A 26,686-nucleotide genomic window follows, 5' to 3' on the forward strand; every position below is an offset into this window, starting at 1 on the left:
AAGAACTATTTCAGATCATGCATCAATAATTACTAAGATAAAAATGAAGGGTAATGAGGAAAACATGAGACAGTGATGCTCCCCCACCTACCTGTTAAAAAGGGAGGAATTTAACAAATGGGTAGTAGAAATTAATTGGGAGTTATTAGGGAAGGTAGAAAGAAAGATGAAAAAGGAGTTTATGAGCAGGTTAGAAATTACAGAAAAAGAGATGTGAACAAGTAGTAACAGGAATTCTTTAAAGGTACTGGCAAAGGTTTAAGTACTACAGAATAAAAAATTCTCTCATAGAACAAGAGGAGGAGCAATTGCAGAGTGCTAAAGAGAAAATCATGGCATATTTGGATAATATGCACGAGTTTAGAAAGATTGCTGCTCAGCAACTGTTTTGATAACTCAGAGCTCACAACCTTTTGACAACAACTTAGGCAACAGAAAGTAGAAATAGTTGTTGTCAAATTTAGGGAACCTCTAACAAGAAAAATAACCACAGATTCATTAGATATATTTCTGAAATTTTATGAAAATGTATATAAAGCAGAGAAGTGGGGAAATGAAGAAAAAGCACAAATGGAAATATGTATGGAAGACTTAAATATGCCAAGGTTAGAGGTAGATGAGGCTCGACAATTAACAGTTAAGACAGGAGGAGATAAGATAAAAATGGTTATATATAACTAATCTGTAGGAAAGTCTTCAGGAATGGATGGTATTCTAGTGGAAGTTTGAAATCTAGGAGGGAAGAAAAAGATAATGATCTGGAAGGTTTTGTTCAACAGTATTTTAAAAGGAGGGGAAGCACCAACATCCTGAAATAAAACAGCTATGGGGGGGCTGTAATACATAGAGACAGTAAAAAAAACATCAGATCCAGCTTCTTGCAGGCCCATTTCAGCTGTAAACCATTATTATAATGTGATTATGTCTATAATGCCTAAAAGAATGGCAAAGCTGTTGATAAAATTGATCGATGTGGATCTATGTGGTTTTGTTGAGGGGAGGAAAACATCACATTTAATTGACAAGGATGAAACATGAGAAGCAGAATGTGAAAAACATTGCTGCTGTTGATGGGTCTTGATGGACAGAAAACATTCAGCAGAGCAAGATAGGATTTTTATGAGTAGGACAATGGAGGCATTTGCATTTCCTGATAAAATAATAAGGTTAATTATGAGGCTATATGAGGAATCAGAGGCAAAAATCAAAGGAGTAGGATTCCTCTCTAATAAGTTGTGTCTGAAGACAGGAACCAGCAAGGGTGTCCTCTTTCCCTTTTGTCATTTGCATTATATTTAGAACATTTGGCAAATAAAATAAGGGACTCAGAAATTCAAGGATATAACTGGTATTATATTCAGGAAAAAATTGGCTTTATTTGCAGATATTGTGTATCTGACAACACCAGAAAATGACATCTCAGTGTTGTGGAACATTTTGAGAAAGTTTCAAGTCTTTTTAGGATATACATTTAAGACAAAAAGTTATGTACTCACCATAACATTCCATCTGAGTAGTTATACTTCATTTTTCTGCAACCTGTAGAATCTGTGGGTATTCGGATACATATCGGATCCAAGCCGGAAAATTATTTTCTAGCATCTGCTCCAAGCTCCTCCCCTACCCATAATGCATCACAACATCCTGCCTTCCCTCAGATCGAGTTTGCTGCAACTATACACATTAGCAACTCAGCCCAAAGAACCCAACATACTTATCGATATGATAAGGCCAGGGGGCCAGAGGGAGGGAAGGTTGCAGAAAAATGAAGTATAACTACTCAGATGGAACGTTATGGTGAGTACATAACTTCTTTATCTGAAGTAGTTAACTTCATTTTATCTGCAACCTGTAGGACAGAGTCCCCAGCTACTTAAATCCTGTGAGGCCCTCATGGAAGGATATTCCTGAGCACTGCAAAGCCAAAGGATGCTCTTCCTCTGGAAATCAGGTCTAATTTATAATGAGAAATGAAGGTATGTGGATTTGCCCAAGTTGCTGCTGTGCAAATGTCATCCAAAGAAACCCTAGACCAAAAGGCAACAGAAGTCGCCATGGACTTGGTAGAGTGAGCTTTAATTATACCAGGAGGAGATAAACCTTTTGCTTTGTAAACATATGAAATGCAAAGAGTGATCCATCTAGCTAAGAAAACCTTGAAAATGGCCTTTCTCAAAAAAGGTTTGGAAAAGGAAAAGAACAATTGGTTGGACTTGCGGAATGACTTTGTTCTATGAAGATAGAAACAAAGTTGTCTGTGAACATCTAACAAGTGAAGTTTATATTCACCCTTGTTTTGGAAATTGGGAAAGAAAAAGGGTAGATTAATATACTGGTTTATGTTTGATTCAGATGCCACTTTGGGTAAGAATGAAGGATTTGTATGGAGAGATACCCTATCCTTATGGAAGGCCAAATAAGGAGACAAGGCAGACAAAGCCTGAAGCTCAAAAATCCTCCTGGCTGATGTAATGGCCACTAGAAAGGCAGTCTTCCAAGAGAAAAATTTTAGATCCACTGAAGCTGCAGGTTCAAAGGGGGGAGCCACCAATGCCTGGAGGACGAAGGTAAGGTCCCAAGGGGGCACCGAACCTTTGACAGGAGGACGCAAAAGAAAAGTGCCTTTAAGAAAAGCCTTACACAGCCTAGAAGAAGCTAACTCGATGTTATCTTCCCCAAAATGAAAATTAGAAATGGCAGCCAACTGTACTTTCACCGTGGAGAAGCTAACTCCTTGCTGAAAGATACTAGTCAAAAAATCTACCACCACCGGAACAGGGGCTGTAAAAGGATCCAGGTTCCTGTGAGAGGCCCAAATGGAAAAACGCTTCCATTTGCTGCAATACACTTTCCTAGTGGAAGCTTTAAGAGAGGCCACTAATATAGATTTTACAGGGGATGAAAGACCAGGAGTCCTGGCAATCAATGGAACTGGAGCAACCAAGCTGTCAGCTTGAGGCTGTCCAGGTTGGGCAGGCAGGCACCCGAAGGATGAGAGATTAGATCCAGGCAGGGGTCCAGAATCCATGGAGGAGCTAGAAGATAAGACCAAAGGAAGGGAAACAAAACTTGGCAAGGCCAGAATGGGGCAATGAGGATCACTTTGCACCACAGTTGGCAAGCTTTCTGAAGGAACTTCAGAATGAGTGGTAATGGAGGGTAAAGCATACAGAAGCCCGGGGGGGCCAAACATGGACTACAGCGTCTCTGGGGGCATCCCCTGGGGAGGGAGGGAATCAGAGTGAAGAACTTGCTGCACTTCGTGTTGGAAGGAGATGTGAAGAGATCACAGCAAGGCTGTCCCCATGCAAAGAATAACTCATCCGCTACTGACTGTTTCAGAGACCACTCATACAGCATCAGAATAGCCAGACTTAATCTGTCCGCTAAAATGTTGGAGTGCCCCGGGATGTGCGTTGCAATCAGAAACCGACCGGTGGAAGTCGCCCACTACCACACTCTCATGGCCTCGTGACACAGGGGATAGGATCGGGGTCCCCCTTGTTTGTTGACATACCAGACAACCGACATGTTGTCTGACTGAATTGCAATCATTCCGAGAGGGAGGATAGTGTGAAAGGCTTTCAACGCTAAAAGCACTGCCCTCATCTCTGGAACATTTATGTGCAACTTGGTCTCTGTCTGGGACCACATGCCTTGGACTGTCCTTCTCAAACAGTATCCCCCCCAACCGAGTTGGGAGGCATCTGTGGTCACTTTGGTTTGGACTGGGGATGACACGAAGGGGCATCCCGCTGCAACCTCCGGTGAACTTAGCCACCAAAGGAGGGACGTCCTGCAGGTGTGACTGATCCTGATCGGAAAATCCATGGGCAGGTCTAGCCAAGACCATTGGACTGCCAGAGTCCATTGAAGAAGCCAAATATGAAGGCGTGTGGGCGTGCGCAAGAAAGAACAGATACAGAGGCAGCCATGGAGCCCAGAGCCCGGAGAACATTGCTCGCCTTTGGAAATCTGAGGTTCACTATTTGAGCTATGCGACACCTGAGATGTAAGATCCTTTCTGGTGTTAAGAAAACTTTTAGCTGCAAAGTGTCTAACCATGCCCCGATGAAGTCTACAACTTGTACTGGTTGCAATTGGGACTTGTGAACACTGACTGTAATCCCCAATCGATCTGCCAAGAGAAGAAAGTATTCTCAGGCCAGACACATAAGACCCTTGGTGGACGCAGCGAAAAGCCAGTCATCCAGGTACAGAAAGACCTGAATTCCCTGAAGCCTCAGGTGAGCTGCTACAACTGCCATTACCTTGGTGAACACCCTGCGCGCTGTGGTGAGACCGAAGGGTACAGCTCTGAAATGGAAGTGACTTGGCTCCCAGCCAGAAGCGAAGAAACCTCCTGGAGCTTCTGTGAACTTTGATATGGTAGTAGGCATCCTGGAGGTCTAACGAGCACATCCAGTCGCACTCTCAGAGATAAGATAGAATGGACTGTAAGGTGACCATCCGGAACTTTTGTTTGGCGACAGGTTCAAAGTTGACAAATCCAAAATGGGTCTGAGGTCCCCTGTCTTTTTTGGCACTAAAAAGAACCTGGAGTAGACGCCTAATCCGGACTGGCCGAAGGGGTCTGGTTCGATGGCTCATTTTTGAAGTAGCTTTAAAACTTCTAAAGCTGTGGCCTCCCTGTGAGCAAGTGGAACATCCGGGAGGTGTCTTGTAGGCCCCAGCAGGGCAACAAATGGGATAGTGTAGCCTCTGGATATTATTTGTAGCACCCAACGATCTGCAGTTATGGACTCCCATGCCACTGGGTGCAATGACAATCTCCCCCCGACTGCTTCCAGAGTAGGACAGTCGGGCAACCCCTCAGAGCTGTTGGGTGGGCCTGTCAGAAAAAGATTCTCTAGACCCGAAATTCCTAGGACCCCCACTACCTCTGGGTGGGCGTGAATCTTGTCCCCCTCTGCCTCTGGGGGAATAGTTGTCCTGAGACTCCCGGGAAAACTGAGATTTCCAGAACCACATCTTCTTTTGCCCTCTTTGATTCCTAGAAAATGACCTCTGAGGGTTAGAGAAGTGGATCCAGACGGCAGACAAAGTCTTCATGTCTTTTTTGCTCTGGACAAGAGTGTCACGTACTGACTTCCAGAAAAGGGAGGAACCGCCATAGGGGGCATTAATAAACGACGCCTTGCAAGGGTCTGTAAACTGACACAACCTGAGCCAGGCATGACACCTCATGGCTATGCCTGTCCCAGCCTCCCTAGTCGCTCCTTCCATAGCGTGGGAAAGGAGACGCATGGACGTGTTCGATACTGACTTCAGAGTCAACATTTTCGCAGAGAACAGCTGTTTGTCCTGCTGCGATAAGGACTCTGGGGGCGACTCAATGAATTCTGAGACAAGGTCTTGCTGAAGCTGGATAACATGTGCCAAATAAGCGCACAGATGGAAAAAGTCGCTGACAAATAAACACTCTTCTCAAACCTATCCACCGGCCTGAACTCCTTGTCTGGAGGGTGGACTGAGGAACTCTCCTGTGCTAGTTCCTTCTTGGTGGCTGCTGAGACCACCATAGCATCAATGGGGGCTTCTTTAGACCATGGTTGTCTGTCAGTGGGAGGTGACAGAATCCTGTCAGGGCATTTGGGGATAGGCTCTACAGCGTCAGGCTCCTTCAATGCCCACGTGGTGATAAGGTCCACCAAGGGATCCGCTGGCGGGGACACCCAGGAATTACATGGGTCCGTGCCAAAGGCCTCCAGGAACACGGACTCATCCATAGAAGGTTTTGGGGCTGACCAACCTCCCCTCTGGCGGAGAATATCCATGATGTCTACAAAGGAGACATCTTCGGGAGGTGACCTGGGGGAACCTTCTCCTTCCTCTAAGTCTGTGTCCGTAGTGAGGGACTCAGGGGAGTCCCAGTGCCTCCTTTTGCACTTGCGCTTACGGTTGCCCTCTTCAGTGGGAAACTCCAAAGAGGACTCGTGAGCCGCAGGGGGTTCCTCAGAGGGAATAACCTGCGGGTCCCTCTGGCATGGGCTGTCCTTGAGACAGGATGAAGGGAGTCTATGCCAAATGCAGCAGGGTCTGGGTGGAATCCGAGGAGATGGGCTGGGGTCTCAATCCTTGGGAGAGAACCTTCTCCACCACTTCGAGCGCCGATGGAGAGCATACCTCCTTGGCACCCAGCAAGGAAGAAACCCTCCCCGGGTCCGAAGCGGGGATTGGAGCCGAAGCAAGGGTAGCCTGAGGTCCAAAGGAACGGTTCGGATCCGAACAAGTCGGATCAGAAGAAGAATCCATTCCCACGGGTCTGACTCCCTGTCCAGGGCTCCGAGAGAGTCATCTGGGTCCGAGCTAGCCAGATCCAAGGAAATCAAGGTAACAGCCGGAGTCGAGGTTGGAGGAACTGTCGGCGCCGAGCTACCAGCTCCAAAGAGTCTCAGATCCAAAAATCCCGAAGCAGTTGCCCGGATCGGGGAAGGAGAGATGGGGCAGAAAAAGGGCATGTGGGTCCCCACTCTGGAGGGAGAGGGGCCTGGCAAGACTCCCATTGGTGGGAGTACCGGAGACCAAGGCCGAAGGAGAATCCAGCATAGAAGCAGGGAGAACACCCTTGGCGACCAATTTTGCCTTTCAATCCCTGGGGGCTCTTGGGTTAAAACCCGCACAGATAGCACACTGGGTGGATAAATGGGGCACTCCCAAACAAATTACGCATAGAGTGTGACCATCAGCCGGGTGAGAGCTTGTGGCCACACTCTGTACATTTTTTGAAGACTGATTTAGGCTGATCAGCCATAGTCCAAAACTGAACGCCACTCCCCACAGAAAGAATACAACACACACACGCTGCGTGAAAGTGGGCCTAACAGCAGCTGACAAGACAAAAAAATATATTTTTTTTTTTGAACAGACGAACAAAGCATTATACTAATGGAGGAGGTAGGATACACTAATTATCACAGACACATTAAATAGGAAGAACAATCCCAACTTACTTATCCCTGAGCTCAGAGCAAAGAGACCACGATGCTCACTGTGGCACGGCAAACGAGATCTGAGGGAAGGCAGGAGATGTTGGTGCATTATGGGTAGGGGAGGAGCTCAGGTCTTGGAGCAGATGCTGGAAAATAATTTGCCGGCTCGAATCCGATATGGATCCGAATACCAACAGGTTCCACAGGTTGCAGATAAAAGGAAGTTAGCTACTTCAGATCAAGGATTATAGCAATAAATTATATTTTCACACAAAAATTGGTTCAGTAATACCCATATTTTGACAAGATAAGATGCATTTAGGAGTATGAAATAGAAAGTCTTCTGTTACAGCAGCTAAGGATATGCTGGAAGAAACTAAACAACAGATAATACAAAAACAAAAACTGAGAAACTAGCTCTTGTTTATGGACATGAATAGTAAGATACAAGCAAAGAAAATGCTGTTAGTCTATTTATTCTTTATATACAGATCAGGCATTTTTATTTTTTTTATAATCAATCATAGGAGCTGTGGACAATAATAAAGACTTGAAGGAATTTATCTGTGAGGTATGGGGACAAGAGGTAAGTGGGATAAGTCAATCCTTCCAAGAGAAAAATAGAAGTTATGTTCTTACCATAACGTTCCATGTTAGTTGTCTTCTTCTCGCCTTCTTCTTGCTGGATGGGTTCGGAGCCGACCTCGGCTCTGACTCGGCCACTCTAAAAGCTCGAGAGTTGGTTCCACCGGCTCGAGGCTCCCCTTATATCCCACAATGCTAGGCGAGAGTTACCTCAGATCTCGTTTGTAAGCTAACCCCAGCTTATAATAGTAACAGAATAACTGTAAAACAGAGTCCACCTCTAACAACAGGAAGAAAGAAGGGTGACCTACATCCTGAACCAGGAAATATGCATAATAGCATATGTCTAAGAAAGAGGTGGTAGAAAGAGAGGTCACAATCACAACTCCTCTAGGTCTGTCCAGGCCAGGGGGAAGGAGGGTGGGGCCTTAAGAAGAAGCGAGAAGAAGACAACTAACATGGAATGTTATGGTAAGAACATAACTTCTATATGTTAAGTTGTCTATCTCGCCTTCATTCTTGCTGGATGGGACCGTCCTAGCACCTTGTCCCGGGTGGCCTAACGGAACAGACTCCTGAGAACAGTGGAACCAAAGTTAGCTCTATGCCTAGAAGCTAAATCCAACTTATAATGAGAAATGAAAGTGTGAGGAGTAGCCCAAGTAGCCGCTGCACAAATGGTGTCAATAGGCAGTCTGTCTTGGAAGGCTAAAGAAGTAGCCAAAGCTCTGGTGGAATGAGCCTTAGGTTTATCAGGCAGCTTTTGATGTCTAATTTCATATACAAGGGAAATCAAAGATGTTAGCCATCTGGATAATGATACCTTTGAAACTGAAAGTCCCTTTCTGCTTTCCGCATAGGAGACAAACAGCTGATCAGATTTTCTGAACTGTTTTGTTCTATCCAAGTAGTACCTCAATTGACGGTGAACATCCAGGCAGTGTAATTTTTGTTCAGACCTATTGGAGTATTCTGGAAAAAAGACAGGTAGATCAATGCTTTGATTTAGATTTGACGTCGAGACCACTTTAGGCAAAAAGGACGGGTTAGTTCGTAAGGATACTCTGTCCTTGTGAAACAAGAGATAAGGAGGACGACAGCTGAGTGCTTGAAGCTCTGAAACTCTTCTATCTGATGTAATAGCTACCAGAAAAAGAGTTTTCCATGATAGCAATTTTAAAGAACAGGAGCCTGCAGGTTCGAAAGGGGGAAGAATCAAAGAAGCAAGAACTAAATTTAGGTCCCAAGGAGAAGGAGGATTTCTTATAGGAGGTCTGAGAAGAAAAACTCCTTTCAAAAAGGCTTTGCAAAGCTTGTGGGACATTAAGGCAGATTCAGAAATACCCACATGAAAGTTAGAAATAGCTGCCAATTGAACTTTAAGTGTAGAGGGAGATGAACCTGCATGGAAGAGTTCAGCTAGAAAATCAAGGACTAATTGGATGGAAGCAGTGAAAGGATCTATGTCCTTTCCTTGAGCCCAATATGTGAAGCGTTTCCACTTACTCAAATAAATCTTTCGAGTGGAAGATTTATGGGAAGCTATCAAAATATCTCTAACAGAGTGAGATAATTGAGGAAGCCTGGCTAAGGTTGGAACTGGAGGAACCAAGCAGTGAGGTTCAGAGAGGGAGGGAGCGATGAAACTGACCCGACTGATGGATCAAAAGATCTGGAACTAGGTCCAGATTCCACGGTCGCTCAAGAGAAAGCGATGTAGAAAGGGGAACCATACTTGTCGAGGCCAGTAAGGAGCAATGAGGATCAATGAGGCCTTCTGAGCGATAGCTTTCTGTATCACTTGAGAGATCAGTGGGAAAGGAGGAAATGCATACAGAAGTCCCGGGGCCAAACTTGGACTAGAGCGTCTCTGCTGGGTTGGCCTGGTAAAGGGAATAGAGTGAAATATTCTCTGCACTTGCTGTTTTGGGGAGTAGCAAAAAGATCGCAGCAAGGCTGACCCCACTTGAGAAAAATTTCTCTCACTACAGAGTCTTTCAGAGACCACTCGTGAGGCATGAGTATGGCTCTGCTCAACTTGTCCGCAATTTGATTGGACTTTCCGGGATGTGCGTTGCTATCAGAAACCGCTGAGAAGAAATCGCCCATTGCCACAGTCTGAGTGCTTCTCGACACAGGGGATATGACCTGGTTCCGCCTTGTTTGTTTATGTACCACACTACAGACATATTGTCTGTTTGGATTGCAATCGTTCCCAAGGGAAGAGAGTCTTGAAGGGCTTGCAACGCTAAAAGCACTGCTCTCATCTCCAGAACATTTATGTGCAAGTGGCATTCGTTTGGTTGCCATGTGCCCTGGACTGTCCTGCCCTGATAATGCCCCCACCCGATCAGGAGGCATCCGTTGGCAGAGTAGCAACCGGAGGAGGTGAAACAAAGGGACTGCCCAACAAGAGCTTAGGGGAAGACATCCACCACATGAGATGATTTTTGCACGCTTGCGTGATCATAATGGTGTGAGACATTGGAAGTTGCTGGTATGACCATTGAGTAAAGAGCATCCATTGAAGGATCCGCATGTGGAATCTGGCTAATGGAAGCAGAGGTATGGCCACTGCCATAATTCCCAACACTTTCAGAACTAACCTGGCTTTGATTCTGTTGTTGTTGAAAAGGAGTGATACCAGTTTGTGAATGTCTGTTATTCTCTGATATGTTAGTCTTGCAGACATGTTTACTGTATCTAGATTTGCGCCTATGTAGGTAATAGTACGACAAGGCGACAAAACAGACTTTTCGCAATTTATTGAAATACCCAGCTTTTGACAAATGCGAAAAGTGTAATCTCTGGCCATCAGAAGGAGATGCTTGGTGGAAGCTGTGAGGAGCCAGTCGTCCAAATATGGAAACACCTGGAATCCTTGTCGTCTCAGGTGAGAAGCTACCACTGCCATGCATTTGGTAAACACCGGGGCAGTGGTGAGACCAAAGGGCAGGGCCCTGAACTGAAAATGACTGGTTCCCAGCCTGAAGCGGAGGAATCTTCTGGAGCATCTGTTCATTTTTATGTGATAGTACGCATCCCGAAGGTCTATAGAGCACATCCAGTTTCCTTTGCCCAAAAGGGGAAGGATGGATTGCAGCGTGACCATCCGAAATCTTGTTTTCTTGACTGATCTGTTCAAGACACTGAGATCCAAAATTGGTCTCCAGTCCCCTGTTTTCTTTGGAACTAAAAAGAACCTTGAGTAGATTCCGGATCCTTGCTGGTCTGCTGGAACTGGCTGAATTGCTCTTTTGCAAGCAGTTTTGAAATCTCCAAAACCGCTAGATCCCTTTGAGCGGGTGGAACATCTGGAAGGGATTTTTGACTGATTTGGAATTCAAGGAAGGGGATAGAATAGCCTTGAAATGATGGACTGTACCCATTTGTCTTGAGTCAGGGATAGCCAGGCTTCTGGGTACAGTGACAATCTTCCCCCGACTGCCTCCGAAGATGGGCAGTCGGGCAACACCTCAGGGATGCTGAAAGGGCTCGTCAGGGAAGGCTTCCCGATTGCCCTGGTTCTGCGGACCCCCCCTGCCCCTAGGGCGACGTCTACCATTGTTATTCCCGCCTCTGCCCCTGGCGGGGAAACGACTCTGTGCGTCAGGCGAAGTCCCTTGAGATTGTTTACGGAACCACATCTTTCCACCTTTCTGGCCTTTGGGGTAAGGCCTAGAAGGAGTAGAAAAATGGACTCCGACGGCAGAAAGGGTCTTGCCATCAGTCTCGCACCTAGTCAAGGTTTCTTTCACTTGAGGACCAAAGAGGGATGATCCATCAAACGGGGAGTTCGTGAAAGACGTCTTGAAGGGGTCCGCAAAATTGCATAGCCGCATCCAGGCATGCCTACGTAAGGCCACATCTGTCCCTGCGGCTCTGCTCGCTCCATCAGCCGCGTAAGAAAGAAGGCGCATGGAGGAGTTGGTTATGGAGTTAAGGGTAGCCAGCTGCGTGTTCATCTTATCTTGGAAACCCGCAGCTGTAGGGTCCTTTAACATTTCACTCGCTTCCTTGATCAAGTCCCTTTGAAGACGAGTAAAATGGCACAGATAGTTCAGCGAACGCATGGTAAATGTCGCTGACGAGAACATCCGCTTCCCGTACCTGTCCATGGACCTAGATTCCTTGTTAGGTGGATGGACAGGTACTGAAGGATCAGCTAGCTTCTTCTTAGTGGCAGCAGCTACCACCATAGCATCCACAGAAACTCCTTTTGTTAAGAACTGTTTGTCTGCTGGTGCTGTTATGAACTTGGAGGGTCTCCTGGGAGTGGGGTCCACTGAATCAGGAGCCGTCCATGCCTTCTTAGCAACCACCTGCATGAGGGGGTCGAAGGGGGACACCCAGGAGGTGGAAGGCGAGAGCCAAACGCCTCAAGATACACAGATTCGTCCTCCGAAGGGTTGAGGGCTGGCCAATTTCCCCTCTGTTTCAGGATCTCCAGAATGTCTGCAAATGAGACATCTTCAGAAGGGGAACGGGGGGAACCCTCAGAATCATCTAAATCTGTGTCTGACGTGATGGACTCAGGTGAGTCAATGTGTTTCCTCTTACACTTCCTCTTCCGAGGGGCTCTTCTGCCAAATCAGGAGAGGCCTCGAAGAGGATGAAATCCCACAGGGGGTTCCTGAGGAGCTGGCTCTCTGCGGTCCGGGATGAGGGAGTGAGTCGACTTAGCCTGAGGCACCGTAGAGGGAGGGGCGGACGGAGCCGACTGTGGAGTAGAGCCAGGCTCTAACACACTCCGCATGACCTCGAATGCACCCTGTCAGGCAGAGCCAGAGGTCCCCGCTCCGAAAAGCTAAGAACCCCCCTCGGCACCGACAGTGATGGCTCCGAGGCCGATGTCGGAGCCGAACTCACCAGCGCCGAAGCACCGAGAGGGAGAGGGGGGTCGGACAAGGGTCCGATGCCACTCACCCCCTCGGAGCCGACGAGGGAAGTCCGGCGCCGAGATTCTTCCAAGGAAGAAAACGGAGCCGACGACGGAGCCGAAGACAATTGTATCGGCTCCGATGCTATCACAGTCTCGGTTCCGACGCGACCCCGCTCTGAGCTCAAGAGAGTCGAAGGAAGAATATGTTGATGGACCGGGGCAGGCATCGACTGATGAGTCGGGCTCTGAAGCATCTGGGCCAGTGCCTCGGACTTAAGAAGTCGACTCACTACCCTCTGAAGGTCATGATCCGACAGCCTCGATGACCTAGAGGAGTGAGATCTTTGGCTCCGTTCAGACAGCAGGGGAGATCCTGGAGCTGAATGAACGGAGCCAAGAGATGGTGACCTGGACCTCTTCCTAGTTGTCGGCTCCGAAGGTCTGGTCGGAGCCGACACGGGAACTTCTATTACCTCGGCTCCGGCCGGAGCCGAGGGAGCCACAGAAACTGTGGACTGAGACTTATCGGCTCCAGCCGGAGCCGATGAAGGCAGAGGTTGAGAAACCTTAGGTCTCGGCTCAGTTGTCGGAGCCGAAGACCTAGATGCCTTAGAGGGCTTCCCTGTTGAAACAGATAGGGAATCCTCTGGCTTGAGTAAGCCTCTTAGTATCAATTTATTTTTTCTTTCCTGCAGGACCCTGGGGCTGAAGCCATGGCACACAGCACAGGAGTCCTGCAGGTGCAAAGGCCCCAGACAGTAGACACAAGAAGTGTGAGCGTCTGTCAGAGACATTTTCTGACAGCACGCATCACACTTCTTGAATCGAAGACCTTTGCTTCTTTAGACATTTTTAAACAGGTGTAAACAAACACACACACAAACACACTAATTACACCCTGTCAAGTTAAATTATAATAAAAATCACTAACTAGGATTTTTAAAATAAAATAATACACACACACTCCACTAGGGAAGAGAAAAGGCCTGTAGGTTCGAGGGAAGAACCTAAGGTTCTTGAGGGAAAAACGGAAATTTTTTAGAAGGGGATAAAAATTTCTCTAAACTAAGGGAAATAAGTAAATATATTAAAATTAAAGGGGTTTTGAAAGACTAAATTACACAAGAAAAAGTCACTTACCAAGAACCGGTAGAAAACCAACCTCGAAGCTGTAGCGGCAAACGAGATCTGAGGTAACTCTCGCCTAGCATTGTGGGATATAAGGGGAGCCTCGAGCCGGTGGAACCAACTCTCGAGCTTTTAGAGTGGCCGAGTCGGAGCCGAGGTCGGCTCCGAACCCATCCAGCAAGAATGAAGGCGAGATAGACAACTTAACATCGGTAGTTTAGGATTACCTGATTTGAAAGGATACTTCAGTGTTACACAGTTAAGGCTCACATACGTAACAGAAGCAGTAGGCTATAATTAGGTTATAATTCAAAGTGGAAAGAGAAGATGATGTAGCAAGGAGGAATATTAAAAATACGAAGAGTGTGGGATTCTGGATGCAGATCCTTTAAGAGAGCAACAACCATGCAGAATATTATATTCATATAGTAGCAGAAAGTATTCTGAGAAATAAGCCAACATTAGAATGGAGAGAGGAGATTTTACCACAAGGGCTGACTGCAAGTAGGGGTACAGAAAAAAGGCAAGATGGGGATAGTGTTTACTGGAAAAAGTTGGGAAAGGAACCAAGACATTGGGAACAAGTAACTAGCAAGGGAAAAGTAAGAGTGTGATGAAGCCAAAAAGACATTTGGACTGCAAGGTAGAAACTGCCTTTCTTCCCTGGGATTATACCAAAGTACAGGCAACAAGAAAGAGATAAGAGTATTCTAAGTGAAAAACCTGCTCAGGTTCAGTATTTAGCTGAATTTAAAACAGAAACTTCAGTTAAAAAGAGAATAATTAGTAGGGTGTACAAAATATTGCACAACAATTATAAGAATCAATTACAGTAGGTTACAAACTTGGAAAGAGAGACTGGAAAAGCAGAGGGAACAACAGAAAGACATAGTATGACTCCCAAGTATGCAACAAATTCTAGAGGGTTTAGGATTTTTACTTTGAAGTGTCTGCAAAGACATTTTTATACTCCAAGCACACTTCAAAGTGTTTTCCTCAGGTAGCCAGCAAATTCTGGAGATGTGATGGGGAAGAAAGGGGTAACTGGGAACAAGGCCACATCATAGTACCACCACAGCCCTCCTCACCTTCTCCAATGCTATAAACTATAACAGGAACAATAACAAATTATCCTCAGCCCTTTTTTTTTGGATCTCTCAAAGGCTTTCGATATGGTTAACAATCATCCATACCCTGAAAACAATGTCTTTAGGCAATCATTCTTTCCAATGGTTTCAATCTTATCTGTGTAATAGACAACAAGCCGTACTATGGCAGAACAAACTATCCATCCTCCTACCCAACACCCTAGGTGTCCCCCAGGGGTCTATTCTGGGACCTCTTCTGTTTTCCATTTTCATTAATGACCTTCACACTTTCATTCCAAAAGCAAACTGCATTCAATACAGGGAAGACTTCACGCTGATCTGCTCTGCCACCTCCCAGCCAGATTTGCAGACAATAACTCAGAGTACTTTTAACTTAGTTGAAAATTGGCTTTCTGATCATTGTCTGATTTTAAAGCCCAACAAAACAAAGCTACTACTTTTTTCCCCACTCAAAGGTCTCCATTAAGTCTGATAATGGTACCATAATCTCCCCAGCTGTCCACACGAAACTCCTAGGTGTTATCGTAGACAACAATCTTAAATTTGATGTGCATGTCAATAAAATTATCAAAACCATTAATAAAAAACTTGGCTCACTATATAGGATTAAGCCATTCCTAACTCCACCTACTAGAACCGCCATTGCCCGCTCCCATCTACCCTTTTCTATGCCTCCTCTTTACTTACCACCTTAAACAAAACTGAGCCTAAACTCTCTAGCTGCTATAATCACATAGCTAGATTTACCACTGGCCTGCCCTACAGAGCACATCACTCTAAAAACCTAAATAATTTTGGATGGCTTGAACTACCCAGTCTAATTCAGTATAATCAACTTATAGTGGCTCATAAAGTACTAAACCAACCTGAAAATACACCTGCACTAAAAACATTATCTACCCCCACTCCAACCTCAGACCACTTCTCTCATCTAATAGACTGGTAGTATAAACTGTCAAATCCAACAACTCAGCCGGTGACTCCCTGTTCGCCAACTCTGTTGGCAAAACTTGGAACTCACTGCCTGCTGACATTACCTTAGATACTACCCTATCTCAATTCAAGAAAAGTCTCAAGCAGTATTTCAAGTCTCAGTGGTTATGTCCTTGCTCCAAGCCTGACTAAATCTTTAGTTATACTTGTGTACCAATACTATTTTAACTGGAACTTATTTGTGTTTTATTTTGTTAAGCCATATTATAAGTTTGTGAGATTGTATAACATATACTCCTCAACAGAGTCTGTAAACTGTATTTAATCTGTATTATGTTATGTTTGCTTTTGTAACTACCTTTGGAGCTTTTCTCCCCAGGCCTCTGATGAAAATGGACATGTATCCAGTGGGACTATCCTGGTCAACAAATGTAAAATAAAATAAATAAATAAATAAATAGATAAAAATGATTTGGCAGTGTACTGATATGGCAGATTTAAAAAAATTCTCTACACAGTACTCTGCCAGAAATGTTGGGTGAGCAAATGGCTATAATTAAGGAAATGATTCATTTGAGTTGGGAGGGACACAGAAACTAACAATTCAGACACAGGATCTGAATTGCCTAGACGTAGTATGGCCGTGTTAAGTTTCATTCTGTTGGCTCCCAAAAAAACAATTACTAGAAAATGCAAATCAAAGTCTAAACCAAGTGTACTTGAAGTATTTAATATGGTGACAGAGATGCAAGAACTGGACGAACCATCTTTAGAAAAGGGAAACAGCAAAATACATAAGAAATAAATGGAAACAGTGGGACCAATACATGCACAATAATGTTCAGGGGGAACAGTGAGATTTAAGGGGAAAGTAGGGCTTGAGGAGTTTATGTAATGTTGGACTAACAGCAGTTATAAAGAAAGAATAGATGTGATGCATTACGTATGCAAATGGAAAAAAAATGTTAATATGGTTTATATAAATGTATGGTGGTTTATGTCTTAAGTGATAGTTTCATAAAAAGTGTTTAAAAAACATCCTTACAAATGTCATAATCTGCATCTAAATGATCCACCCCAGGAATATTACACAGATACTGTGTGCATCCTGTGGCTGCATTTGTTGTGCTTTCTACGGCCCAAGGCACTTGCAAAAAAAAAAAGTCTTACTACACCACACTGTTTAGTTTCTGAAATAGTCACTGTCTATTACTGTTAGAAGTACACAGTCCTATAAGCACAAACTAGGTACTACCTTATGCCAAACTTAGAAAATGAAATAGCTTGGTTGTGGCCTGAAGTAAAATGGCCAATACATGACAGAAGGGGAAATGTAAAACTTTGAGAAAAAAAAAACGAACAAACACCAGCCAACCACATAAAACTCACTGAATTATGTGTATATAGCCAAGGAAATAGAAAGAAAAATGGGTACTACTGCACACTAAAGAAACCTTTTAATTCAAAAAACACTCGAGCCAAGGGTTCAACCTGTGATGAAACCCATCAGCAAATAAGATTTGGAAGACAGGGAAGAATGGTGCATTGTTTGGATGAGGGGAGTTGGAGCTTTGGGAAAAGCAAGGATTAGGTTCATATGTAGGTACTAGGCTATCTGCCCGAGGGCATTTATAAGCCTAGCCAGAGTGTGTCAGCTTTCGCCACCCCATTGATTGATTAACTGAGTCTCTGTCAAGCAGAGCCAGTGAAGTGATCCCAGGGGTGCATTTGCTGTTACCCATCCACTAGTCAAGGCGTCTCTTGAAGAGTGTTAGTGAGGGGCTCTGCCTAATGTAGTTAGGAATTTTGTTCCAAAGCATGGGGAGTCTCTGTGACAGGAATCTATCCCTCCAGCATGTTCTATTTATTGTTGGGGCGAGGTTTAGCTCAGTAGAGCACGTGGCTCGCAGTGACTTGGATTTCTTTAGGTGGAGCATGTCCACCAATTCTGAGTTGGACATGGCTTTGTAAGTCAGGCAGAGATCACCTCTGAGTAAGCGATATGTCACGGAGTACAGCCGGAGTTTTTTCAGTTGAGCTGCATAGGGCATATGTTTGAGGCCAGTAATCGTCTTAGTCAGGTGCTTTTGTGGTCTTTCCAGCTGTTGGAAGTGTCTTGTGAGGTACATCTCAAATGGGGCATTGTACTCTATGATGGGTCTGATGAGTAACGAGTAGAGGGGCACTATAATCCCTTTATTTCTAGATGGGAACCCCTTAGTAATTAGATGGGCCACATAGAAGGATTTCCTAACTACTTTGGCAATATGATTGTCAAAGGAGAGATGACTATCTACCTGGGTCCCCAGATCTCTTATTACCTCTTCTGTATAAAGGGGGCTGTCACCTATGTGGTAATTCGTGGGTATTTTGTTTTTCCCAAATGGGATGATATGCAGTTTTTGGCATTTAGCTTGAGGCCATGACTTTGACACCAGGTGTCTGTCTCAGTAAGGCCTTTTTGAAAGATGTCCATGTCAGCCAGAGCGTCAATTATGGCTCCCAGTTTGCATTCATCTGCGAAGTTGGTTAGCCACTGTCCTCCTGTGTTTGCCTGTACTTCTTTGAAATATATGCATAACAGTAGGGGTCCCAGAACCGAGCCTTGGGGGACACCACTTGTGACTGGTTTAGAGTCGGACCTGGAGCCCGCTATTCTTACTGTGCGAGTTCTGTCTGTAAGCCAGTTGGCAACCCATCTTGTGACGTAGGGGTTTATGTTCAGGCTGGTGAGTTTTTCTATAATACCCGAGTGAGGAATGGTGTCGAACGCCTTGGCGAGATCAAGGTAGGTTGTGTGAACCACCTTTCCCTCGTCTATGGCCTTGGTGACCGTCTCGAAGAAGTCAACCAGGTTTAGTAGGCATGATCTGCCCTTAACAAAGCCGAACTGGGTCGGGTCAAGTGTTTGGAGGTTCCTAATGTCTTTGTTAATGAGTTCCATGATGATGCCTTCCACAGCCTTGAAGACCAGGCTAGTCAGGCTTATGGGGCGATAGTTACCAGGGTCAGTTGTGGCCCCTCCTTTGTGAAGTGGAATAACCATTGCTGTGCTCCATTCTATGGGCACGTAGCCTGTGGACAGACTGAGGTTGAACAGTGTGTTTAGGTGGGGGGTTAGTTTGTTCTGTAGTTCGTGCAAGAGGCAGCCTGGGACACCATCTGGCCCCATCGATGCTGTGTTTTTGGCTTTTGAAAGGGCTGTTTTCACCTGTGCTTCTGTGATTTCCGGGACACTACACTTTTCCGGTATTGTTGTGGGTCCTTTTGAAGGTGAGAGGGAGGTGAAGTGTGCACTGAATCTATCTGCCAAGATGTTGGCAATATCAATAGGTTCAGTATATTTTGTGCTATTTTGCACTAGCTCAGAGCATACCTGTGAGTTGCCACTTAGATTCTTGACATAGCTAAAGAAGGCTTTGTGGTTATCTTTCGAATCCTTGGCTAATTTTTTTTCGAAGTTAGCCTTGGACGATTTTATGAGGGACCTTAGTTTCTTACTGATACTGATCAGGGATGTCTTTCCTTCTTGGGATTTGCTTTTTTTCTGAACTAGTTTCCTCCTTTTGTTGTATAACCTGTTTATGGCAAGGGTACACCAGACTGGTTTCCTTCTCTTAGGGGAGTGAGTCTTGGTTTTGCTAGGGATGGCACGATCCATGCATCCTTGTAGGTGCTCATAGAGTGCAATTGTAAAGGATTCTGCATCTTGGGCAGTGTTATCCTTTAGCATGGGGGCTGTGAAACTTACCACCTCTGCCTTAAGTAAGGTGAAGTTTGCTTTAGAAAAGTTTTTCACTGTGGTTTCCTTGGCTGGGGGTGGTGGTGGGGTGTAGACATCCAGGGTGATTAGTTTATGGTCTGATCTAACCAGTGATGGGTTGACCTCCGGTACGGAACACCTGTCGCCCATTTGTGGCCTCTGGTATGGGAGTTTACCAGCTGATCCAGGGCATTTGAGTTGCTAAATTCCAGGAAGCGCCGAGCCTGGGAGTTTGTACTCAAGTAGTTTTCCCAGTTAATGGTAGGGTTCATAGGTTCATACTACGCTATCTGCCCTAGGGCATTTATAAGCCTAGCCAGAGTGTGTTTGGCTTTCGCCACCCATTTTAAATTGATTTTGATATGCCCTTTTTCGAGGTTAGTATACTGTGCCTCTGTCTAACAGTGACACAGAAGTGATACCCGGGGTAAACCTATGATCTCCCATCCACTCATCAAGATTCCTCTTGAAGAGAGTCAATGAGGGACTCTGTCTAACCTGGACTGGGATTTTATTCCAGAGTGAAGGGAGCCTCTGGGTTATGAATCTGTCCCTCCAGCATGTCCTATTTATTTCAGTGCTGAGGTTCAAGTCTCGGCATAGCTCGATGGGATTTGGATTTTCTGAGGTGCAGCATGTCCATTAATTCCGGGTTGGACATGGCTTTATAAGTCAGGCACAGATCGCCTCTGAGCAGGCGGTATGCCACTGAGTAGAGCTGGAGTTTCTTTAACCGGGCAGCATATGGCATCTGTTTGAGCCCTTTGATCCTCTTGGTGAGGTACTTTTGGGGTCTTTCCAGTTGCTGAAATTGCCCAATATCAGGGTGTTCGGTAGGACCTTCATGTTTTCCAGTGTCTCCAGAAAGGCGGAGTGGTGGTCCCTGGGTCATGGAGGGTGATCTGTAGCAGGCCACAATTTGCATTGCAGATTTGCCCAATGTTAGTTGCACATGGATGATCTCAGAGGTATCATACTGCTCCACGAACCTGGAGATGTGGGTATCCTTGATGAATATGGATGCACCCCCTCCTTTTGTGTTTTGGTCCGTGTTCTGTAGCCGAAATGTGTGGTATGAGTTATAGCCCAGCTCTCTGGAGCCTTGAACCAGGTTTCAGTTACTGCACAGATGTCGACGTTCTCCATACTTAGGAGTGCTTCGAGCGCATGCATTTTGAGATTTAAACTCCTGGCATTGAGTAGCATAACCCTCATTTTTTTTACTTGTGCTATTTATGGAGGTGGGTTTGAATTTTGAGTCTTGCCTAAAAAAGGCACTATGGGGGCAGCAAGAGCCTTGGCCAGTATTCGAAAGCCAAGGGGTGACAGGTGCAAGCCTTCTCCTGCGAAGCAATGCGGCTTGTCGAGCATGTCATCCCAGGCTGACAGACACTGGATCCCCTTTGAATGACACCAGAAGCTTAGCCAATTGTTGAAATTGATCATTTTTTCTTTATACTGAGGTATCATTCTTGGTGAGGGCAGGATGCTACTCAGGGTCAGGGTCATACCCGCCTGGGCTACATGATCAGAGAGCTCTTCCATGTCTCTTTTCATGTAGTCCAGGGAGGTATGTCTCAGGTCATTCACACCAAGATGAACAATGACAGAGTCATATTTGTACTTGTACTGGAGTGACCTGAGTGCTTGTGTTATGTGGCGGATTCTGGCTCCCGACAGGCAGCTAACAGTAACCTTCTCCTTGTCCAGCCTAGTGAGCGGGGCATCAGTCACCTATTACTAGTGTGTTAGGTATGTTATTTCGCCTTATGGGCTGTGATTGTGCAGCACATTGATTTTGTGTTTTACGTGTTGTCTGGTTTGTGACAAGAGGTGCAGGTTTTGTGGGTGTCTGCTTTGGAGCTCTCTGATGCTTTTGCAGGTTTTTATTTAGAGCCTCAGAGCATGACTTCATGTATTTATGTGTATTTTTGCCAGTGCTGGTTTAGTAGGTCTATGTGAGGCTGGAGGTGTGGTGCACTTGGGTGGAGACACCTTAGCCTGCAGTTTGGCTGTATAATTGCATCTCTCGCATATGTTAGTGTTTTGTGGTAGGAGGAGAGGGCTGTCTGTGTACATGAGGCAGTTGTAACATTGCCTCAGGATACCCAGATTCACCAGCTGGACTGGAGAGTACACCTGAAGTTGCCCTTTGGTCATGCCTGAAGAGTAGGGTGAGCTGCTTAGTCACTTGGTTGGTGAGGGGTGGATAAAGAGCCTTGCCCTGCTGGGCAGTCAAGTGTCTGGGATATTAGTGCTTGCTATTAGGTCTGAGCAAGTGCTGGACTGTAGGCTGCTTTTTTCAGTGCTTAGGTTGAGAGTTAGACTAGTTTCAAGTGAAAAACTGAAGAGGAGACTTAGTGGAGCTGGGAATAATTTAACCCTGGCCAACTGGTGCTGTCCGGCACACAAAACCGTGCAATCGTGGTTTTTAAACTACTAATTTCTGGGCTGGAACCACTCCTCCAGGAACAGATGGCTGCTCAAAGTTCCCCTCTCTCACAGGCGAACAGAGAAACTTCCCTCTATCCAAGTAAAGTATGGGCAACTCAGAAACTTGTAACACAGCCCTGAATTCAGCATTAGCCTGAAAACTGGCCTATACTAGCTTAGAAAGGCGGGAAACAAGAATTTTTTTTTGAAAAGATAAGGCAAAAACAGTACAAAGTACACTTAAAACAGCTTTAAATGACTACAAGCGATTGAAGTGATGCCTTTTGCTATGTCCAGCCCTGTTCAAGTGAATGGATTGGATCATGCAAGATCCAGACGTTCCTTGAATTTTGTAGCAACCAGTACTGCCTTAGTCTATGAATTTTTTGAAGATATTTTAGTTTAACTGCCTAAGACATGATAAATCAAACTAGATGTCTACCATCTGATGATTGTGGTGCCAGAACTTGTGTTCCACAGCTTCAGATCAGTTTCTATATTTACTTTCTTAACTGCAAACCAAAGGAATGGTACAGAAGAGGCAAACATATCTGTTGGAAAAAAGCAACCACTCCCACTGAGTCTAGGATGACACCTCAAATACTCAGAGCTTCAGAATCAGAACAGTCAACCAGCCATTTCAAAAACAATTTCTTAGTGCCTTCTAGCGAAAGAATTTAGACTGAGATAAGCTTCAAAGACACAAGGGGTGAAGCTAGCTGAGTCTTCAAGAATAGGGCATATCGACTGCACAAAGTGACATACAATAATCCAGATGATACAAATTAAGAAACAGGCAAATTTTAATTTGTAATGAAGAAATTGCAGAATTTGAAACAAGACAAATGTTCAACTTTTAGTAAATAAACTGCAGAATTATAACTGCTTTTAAGTACTGTTTTGTATTACTGTTCAAGATGTAAAGAACAACTATATTTCTGTAAATTAAATCACATCCACCATCTCACTATTTAACAAGACTAGTTTTATTAGACTTCAAACTTACCTTAGGATACAGGAAAAAGAAAAACATTCAAGTCCATAAATGTAGTAATTAAAATGGGTTAAGGAAAAAAACAGCTCACTGGGTACATGCTATGCAATTAACAACAGTATTAGGATGTGTGGTCTTGCAAACTTAAAAATCAAACTTTCCTTTGGGGTCATTTTTTACACCCTTTTCCCAGGAAGTATGGTCTCTTAATGCACAATGTGATTCGATCCAACAACCTCAGTCTCCCTGGATGCTAGGATTACAGGTGTACGCCACACACCCGGCAAAATGCTGTGTTACCACCGTGCATTTCACTGCCAAGTCTTGAACCCAGGATCCTGTGCACTACAGTCAGAGCAACATACCACTATGCCAAATCAGCTGTTTTTGGCATAGTGGTACAAGTATAAGGCGAGAGTACTTGACAAAAGAAATCTACAGCTGATCATATAGCTCACTCAAATTTAACATGACTTTTTCAGAAACACTGTTTTAAACATTTTCATCCATAGAAAAAAACTACTGAAATCAAAAGTCAGTTTTAGCACAAAAAGTAAAGCAATTATCACCAGAAAAAAATCAGTTTCTGTTGTACGTTTTAAGATATCACAGTCCAGAACCGAGAATCTGCAGTACACTCTATCCAACCTTGACGGATCATTTCACATTCTTAAGTGAGCGGAATGAATGATCTCAGAGGAAAGCAATGCTGGAGAAAAAGGAAATGTTTTCTAAATGGCATTTTTCTAGCACATTAACAGCAAGAGATCCTCAAGTCACTGGCATAACCATAAATGAAAAAATGAAAGAAAAGACATTAAAAGTTAAAATGACAAGACAAATGGGGCAAACATAACATTCTCCCTCCACAGCATTAGTGATCATAGTGTGAAAGAAACTGGCATGGACATCTTGAGGAGTACTCAGAATGCACATGCTTTTAAGTCACTGGTTTGCTCACCTCACAGTAATTCAAATAAAGCTATCCTAGCACCTAAAAAGTACCAACTAAGATGTCATCTGAAATGTCCTTTCTAATTGTGTATGTATAAATTATTAAATAACCATTCTGCTAGTAAATGTTGTTTAATCTTATTTAGCAGTGTTTTACTAACTACAAGTACTTTTAATACATAATACACTTATGTTTTGCCTACATCTCAGCTGAAAAAGGTCTTGGGACTAGTCTATCTATCCAATCATCAATGAATCAATCAAACCATCTAAATAAAAAATAACGAATACAAACAGTACTTAAAACTCATTAATACTGTCATGAGCGGTTGCATAGAAAATGTGACGGAAAAGTTAGCTGTGACTACCTGCCATAAGAACATGCTATAACAGAACCAGTTGCATTCCAAGATAAGCCGGTCACATGAAGATGCCTCTCCAGAGCCTCTGGATACTGAAGTGTATGCAAACAAGACACCTAAAGGAAAGATGAGCAAAAAAGCAATCATTAGCCAGGATGAGTGGAACACTTTCTTAAACAATGTTTAACACAACTTTCATTCTTGTAAAGTAAAGATCATATGTACTGGTTATCAAAAGGAAATACACATTTTATTTCATCCCTGCTTCAGACTTCAAATCAGCTTTATTTCTGTGCTTAAGCACTAAGCAAATTATAACGAGTTAACTCATTCACTCTAGTGGAGCTCAATACACTGTACTGTAACTTCCAATGGGCGGAGCCCAAGCCTTTTGACAGAATCAAATTATGTCCTCACATTTCAAACAAGTGTTCATATCTCTGGAACCAAAGGGGTTATGAAAGAATTATAAATGGTAAACCCTTCAGCACAAATTATTTTATAGTGGTAGCATTCTTTAAGGTCTAGGTCTTAAACTTGAATTTTGTAATACACAGCAAACACAGTAACTATTATGTTTGTAATATTTTGTAAACAGCTTACAATATCTCAGCAAACACTCAAGTTACATACATACTGTCATCAGCATTTTATTCATCTAGCTGAGAGGTTTCATATGAGATTAAGGAGTTCTGTCTATGTTACTTGGCTGCTGAGATATTTAGAAAAATGTGATAGTTATATCTATATAAATTAATATCATGAAAACAACAGGTAATACCTCTTTACCTGCACTAGACAGAGGTCAAATATTAATGCAGCTGAGTTTGCTATTGTGTTAGCTTTAAGATGAAATATTTTAAAACCTTGCACATAACATGGTTTTGGAATTACTGATGCAAGTATGAACAAGCAGTATTTGACACCTAGAGGCATCAGTAAGAGTTAACTGCAGATGAGTTAAAAAATTATTAAATAAACAAAAAATATTACATAAATACATAAAACAGTTACATAATTTGTAAAAAAAAATGGATATTGGTTAGATGCATCATTAAAAGTCATTTCAGAAAAAAAAATCAGGCTTGAGCAACTTCTTAAAGCAAACTAAGGTGGAACAATCCTAAAGCCACCATGATAGAAAATTGCTAAGATGTGGGTTCTGGTGGTGAGGAAATGGCCTACAGATGGCTAAAGGAATGCTCCTGGAACTACTAGCAGCCCAAGAGTGGCACACTCGTAGGGAACAAACTCCTTCAGACATTACAGACAAATCATGTAGGGATAAAAATACCAACACCAAGAATGCATGTACAGCACAAAATGGTACATGCAGTCAATGCAAGCCACCACAGAATAAGAGCAAATATTTACAAAATTATGCACTTACAATAAATAAAAAGTATGTTCTTACCATAACAACAGATCCTTATTGTCCTTCTCCGTACATCTCAATTATTGGGCTATCTATCCTCATGGGAGATTTGAGCTGGCAAATCCTTACACAAAGAAGCTATGCAAGTACTAGAGGTCTCCCCCTCTCCTGATGAGCAGTGCATCTCTCCTGTCCCTCAGATATCAAGGCAATGACAAGGCCTGAAGAAAATTAGTTATGTATTTGCCATAACTCTGCATCTGTGTTGTTTATGTCTTTCCTCAACTGATGGGTCTTGGACCCATCCTTGGACACTTGATAGACTTTAAGCACAGTTATTCCAGCTCCTCCCCTTACCCACAATCCTCAGCTACTCCTGAGATGCCTCCAATTGAGTTTGCCTTTATTTAGTTAATCACAATGGAAAATGGAAAAACAGCCAATAGTAACCTATGTGTTACAGACCACAGATGGTGGAAAGGTGGAAAAAAGATGAATCAGAGAAGAGAACTCTGGAGCCCACAAAGCAGAAATTAATCATGAATATCCCCTCAAGTCAAACCAGGATCCAGACAAAAAGGAAGGGGGAATGGTGGGTGTAAAGTTGAGGAAGGACAAAAACAGGCAACACAGATGCAGAGTTATGTTGAGTACAACTATAATATCTGATGTTTTCTTCTGTTCCTCAACTGATGGGACAGAGTCCCCAGCTGCAGTAATCTTGGATGGTCCTCACGGAAGGATATTTCAGACTACAGTAGAGCCAAAACCTGCCCTATTTCTTGATAATGTATCCAATTTGTAAGGAGGTATAAAAATCGGACCATGTAGCATCCGCAGAAATGTCATCAATTGATGCTTTAGACTAATAAGTGGATGATGTGGCCACATACTTAGTGGAGTATGCTTTAGAATGTTTGGGTAATAACAGGCCTTTGCTCCTATAAATAAAGGTAATGCAAACAATGAGCCATCTGGCTAGAGTCATTTTTGTCACTGCTGTGCCTAATTTGGGTTTGCAATAGAATACAAACAGCTGATCTGATTTCCTTATTTCTTTAGTTCTGTGAATGTAAAATCTGATCTGTCTATAAACCTTCAATAAACAAAGTATGTATTCTCCCTTGTTGGAAACTTTAGGAAAGAAGACTGGCAGATTATGACTGGTTGAGGTAAGTTTCTGACACCACCTTAGGTAGAAAGGAGGAATTAGAC

The 26,686-nt window shown here is 43.9% G+C and overlaps 1 protein-coding gene across 1 annotated transcript in view; it reads right to left on the reverse strand.

The window, feature by feature from the left end:
* DYNC2I2 (dynein 2 intermediate chain 2) overlaps positions 1-26,686 on the reverse strand; it is a 1,029,522-nt gene that overhangs the window by 757,616 nt on the left and 245,220 nt on the right. Inside the window, exon 4 of the mRNA XM_044058572.1 lies at positions 24,103-24,212. Within this exon, the coding sequence (XP_043914507.1) occupies positions 24,103-24,212 (110 nt within the window). The remainder of the gene's footprint in view (positions 1-24,102; positions 24,213-26,686) is intronic.

The sequence above is a fragment of the Protopterus annectens genome, chromosome 16.part0 (genome assembly GCF_019279795.1).
Source record: "Protopterus annectens isolate FY-2018-M chromosome 16.part0, PAN1.0, whole genome shotgun sequence".
NCBI lineage: Eukaryota > Metazoa > Chordata > Ceratodontiformes > Protopteridae > Protopterus > Protopterus annectens.